This window comes from Jaculus jaculus, chromosome 11 (assembly GCF_020740685.1).
Source record: "Jaculus jaculus isolate mJacJac1 chromosome 11, mJacJac1.mat.Y.cur, whole genome shotgun sequence".
Classification (NCBI taxonomy): Eukaryota; Metazoa; Chordata; class Mammalia; order Rodentia; family Dipodidae; genus Jaculus; species Jaculus jaculus.
Genome location: NC_059112.1, coordinates 52,747,874 through 52,751,489, shown reverse-complemented (window position 1 = coordinate 52,751,489; position 3,616 = coordinate 52,747,874). Strand labels below are relative to the sequence as shown.

The 3,616-nt window shown below is 47.0% G+C and overlaps 1 protein-coding gene across 1 annotated transcript; it reads right to left on the bottom strand.

Moving 5' to 3' along the window:
- Nucleotides 1–1,744: 1,744 nt before the first annotated feature.
- On the bottom strand, nucleotides 1,745–2,890 carry LOC123464412 (putative proline-rich protein 21). The gene has a single exon (XM_045161256.1). The coding sequence runs from the start codon at nucleotides 2,888–2,890 to the stop codon at nucleotides 1,745–1,747; it is 1,146 nt and encodes a 381-aa protein (XP_045017191.1).
- Between the last annotated feature and the right edge of the window lie 726 nt (nucleotides 2,891–3,616).

Genomic DNA, 3,616 nt, shown 5'->3' with positions numbered 1-3,616 from the left:
AAAAATATTTCAAGGCTGTCTTATTCTCTGTTTTCTGAGAGAGCAGTTGACCAAGGTCCATTTTTTTAGGATCAGATAGACATGGTTGTGAGAGCTGATACTCAGAAACAGTATCAACTGTGAAGACAAACTTCCTGAGCCTCACTCACCCCTTCCCCAAAATTCAGGTGATGATGATAGTAACATGAATGCATTGCAGGGTAGAAGGAAGGGTTAGGAGGAAGGTAGGCCTAGCATTTACCATTCATTGGACATTGGAGGTCCATGGCTCTTTCTAGCAGTGTACTTCACTTCTCAGGATTCCTTGTGGGCACTGTAGTTGTGGCCATTGACATCTAGTTTGTGCTTCTCAGCTTCTACTCTCAAGCTAAGGTACTAATCCTAGCTTGATTATTATACAAATTCATTTTCTAAAATATGGGGAGGCAAAGATTAAGCACTAATAAGTATTATGCCAATGCACTCAGTGAATGAATGCCAATGAAAACATAAAACTAAGTATATTTTGAAATTACTAGTTATAATTTGTGTTTTTAAAGTTTTAGCAAATAAATTCAGGTCTATATTTAATGGTATAAAATTTTGCTTGCATAGAGCCTTCATAATAATATCCTTCCTATGGTGATTTTTAAAATATACATAGTATGTCATTTGATCTGGTTCTTCTTTAAGACAGATATTAGGGGCATTTCATGATTATAGACAAGGAGCTGAGCATACTCACAGAGCAATGTGACTCCCCTGCACAATGCCCCATGGTGAAAGTCATATGAGAGACTGTGCAGGAAGAGCTATGGCACTCTCTTCTCTCTTGTGCCTCACAGACTCTCCTGAGAACCTCCTAAGAGATAAATGTGGCTGACCTCTGCAGACTCCAGAGTGGAATATGAATATAGGAGATTGTTTCTATTATTTCTAGGGCAGGAGAGCTATAACCTTGTGGAATCATCTATCAACCAGGAAATCCTGTTGCTGTTCACTGAATTGCACCCCTGTGACCCAGAAGATTTCCCAAGGTACTTAACTTCTTACTACAGGCTGACCATGACCTTTAACTGAGATGGGAGAAGAAGATTTAAATGCAGAGGCTTGTAGCTTAGGACTCACAGCAGCAAATTTAGCTATGCAGCAGCTGCTGTTCAGGGAGGGAGGGATGGGGATGAGTAAGATGAGTCAGATGATGTTCCTCCAAAAACTGTCCATGGCTTAGATTTATTTTTGATAGCTTGGTGAGAGCAACATCTCTCCTTATTTGGATGATCAGAAGTACTTCTGAGGCCACCTCCCACAGACACCTGGGATGGACATTTCAGCCAACCACACATTGGTTGATTTAAAAATTCAGCTGGGGATTCATCTGACTAGAGTTTGATATCATGGTTACACAGCCTGTTGGATACTATATTATGGTAGTTTGATTCAGGTGTCCCCCATAAACTTAGGTGTTGTGAATGCTAGCTCCCCAGCTGATGGATATTTGGGAATTAATGCCTCCTGGAGGGAGTGTATTGTTGGGGGCAGGCTTAAGGGCTTTATAGCCAGTTTCCCCATGCCAGTCTTTGGCACACCCTCCTGTTGCTGTGGTCCATCTTATGTTGGCCAGGGGGTGATGTCCACCCTCTGCTCATGCCATTGTTTTCCCCTGCCATTGTGAAGCTTCCCCTCGAGCCTGTAAGCCAAAATAAATCTCTTTTTCCCAGAAGCTACTCTTTTTGGGTGATTTCTACCAGCAATGCGAACCTGACTACAACATATATATTCTGTAAAACTGAACATGCTTGCTACATACTTCCACAGGGCAGTCCCTGGGAGGGTGCCGTGTACACCTGCACGGGGCAGTAGTGGGAGGGGGCCGTGTACACCTGCATGGGGTAGTAGTGGGAGGGGCCGTGTACACCTGCATGGGGCGGTAGTGGGAGGGGCCGTGTACACCTGCACAGGGCGGTAGTGGGAGGGGTCGTGTACACCTGCACGGGGAAGTAGTGGGAGAGGGCGTGTACACCTGCACGGGGCGGTAGTGGGAGGGGGCCGTGTACACCTGCACGGGGTAGTAGTGGGAGGGGCTGTGTACACCTGCACAGAGCAGTAGTGGGAGGGGTTGTGTACACCTGCACAGGGCGGTAGTGGGAGGGGTCGTGTACACCTGCACGGGGCAGTAATGGGAGGGGGCCGTGTACACCTGCACGGGGTAGTAGTGGGAGGGGCCGTGTACACCTGCACGGGGTAGTAGTGGGAGGGGCCGTGTACACCTGCACAGAGCAGTAGTGGGAGGGGTTGTGTACACCTGCACGGGGCGGTAGTGGGAGGGGTTGTGTACACCTGCACAGGGCAGTAGTGGGAGGGGTTGTGTACACCTGCACAGGGCGGTAGTGGGAGGGGTTGTGTACACCTGCACGGGGCAGTAGTGGGAGGGGTTGTGTACACCTGCACGGGGCAGTAGTGGGAGGGGTCGTGTACACCTGCACGGGGCAGTAGTGGGAGGGGTTGTGTACACCTGCACGGGGCAGTAGTGGGAGGGGTTGTGTACACCTGCACGGGGCAGTAGTGGGAGGGGGCCGTGTACACCTGCACAGGGCGGTAGTGGGAGGGGCCGTGTACACCTGCACAGGGCGGTAGTGGGAGGGGCCGTGTACACCTGCACGGGGCAGTAGTGGGAGGGGGCCGTGTACACCTGCACGGGGCGGTAGTGGGAGGGGTTGTGTACACTTGCACGGGGCGGTAGTGGGAGGGGTTGTGTACACCTGCACAGGGCAGTAGTGGGAGGGGGCCGTGTACACCTGCACGGTGACAGGGGCCGTGTACACCTGCACAGGGCAGTCGTGGGTGGGATAGGCTGGGTTGTTTCTGCTTTAATCTCTTGAACACTGGGCTGAAAATAGTATCTAATCATACAGTTATGATTGTGTTTGGAATAGAACTTTTGACAATAATACAAAACCCTTAATTTTATACATAATGAAATAGAAGCTCATAAAGATATGCAATTTCCCATACCATTTCAGGTCAACATTTATGAATTTTTGATTATACCTCACCTAAATCAGTTAGTTGGGATATTTATTGTCTTATTGTTTCCTACTATTTTTGCCGTTGGCTAAGGAGAGTGAGATATGCTAAGTCAAAAGTGACCTAATATGCAATAGACCAGAAAGGCCATTTTTCTAGTTTTCTAATTGGCCATCAGCAAACAACAACCAGGCATTAGGTCAGCTCTGTACCTTACACAATAATGAGCTGTGAAGAAGTCCTAAAATGCTTTCAGTGAGGTGACAACTTCCAATTATGCTAAGATTATGTTATTATTGTTGAACAATCGGTGGAATATATTCCATTATTTAGGGATCAACTGGGGCCACTATTTTCATCTTGTAACAAGTTGGCAAAAAACAAAGATGCTGTATTTTAGACCTTTGGGTTGAATTAGAAGGCACTGATTGACCATTGCTTCTGTTCAGTAGATTCTGAACCAGTTGAAACATAGTTCATAAAAATTCTAGTAAAACTTGAGCTGGACAGCGTAGCATGACACCATGACCAAAATGAAAGAAACTACTCAACAACATGAGAAAGAATGGAGGAAATAACTCACATCTGACTTGGATGTAGATGGATTTAC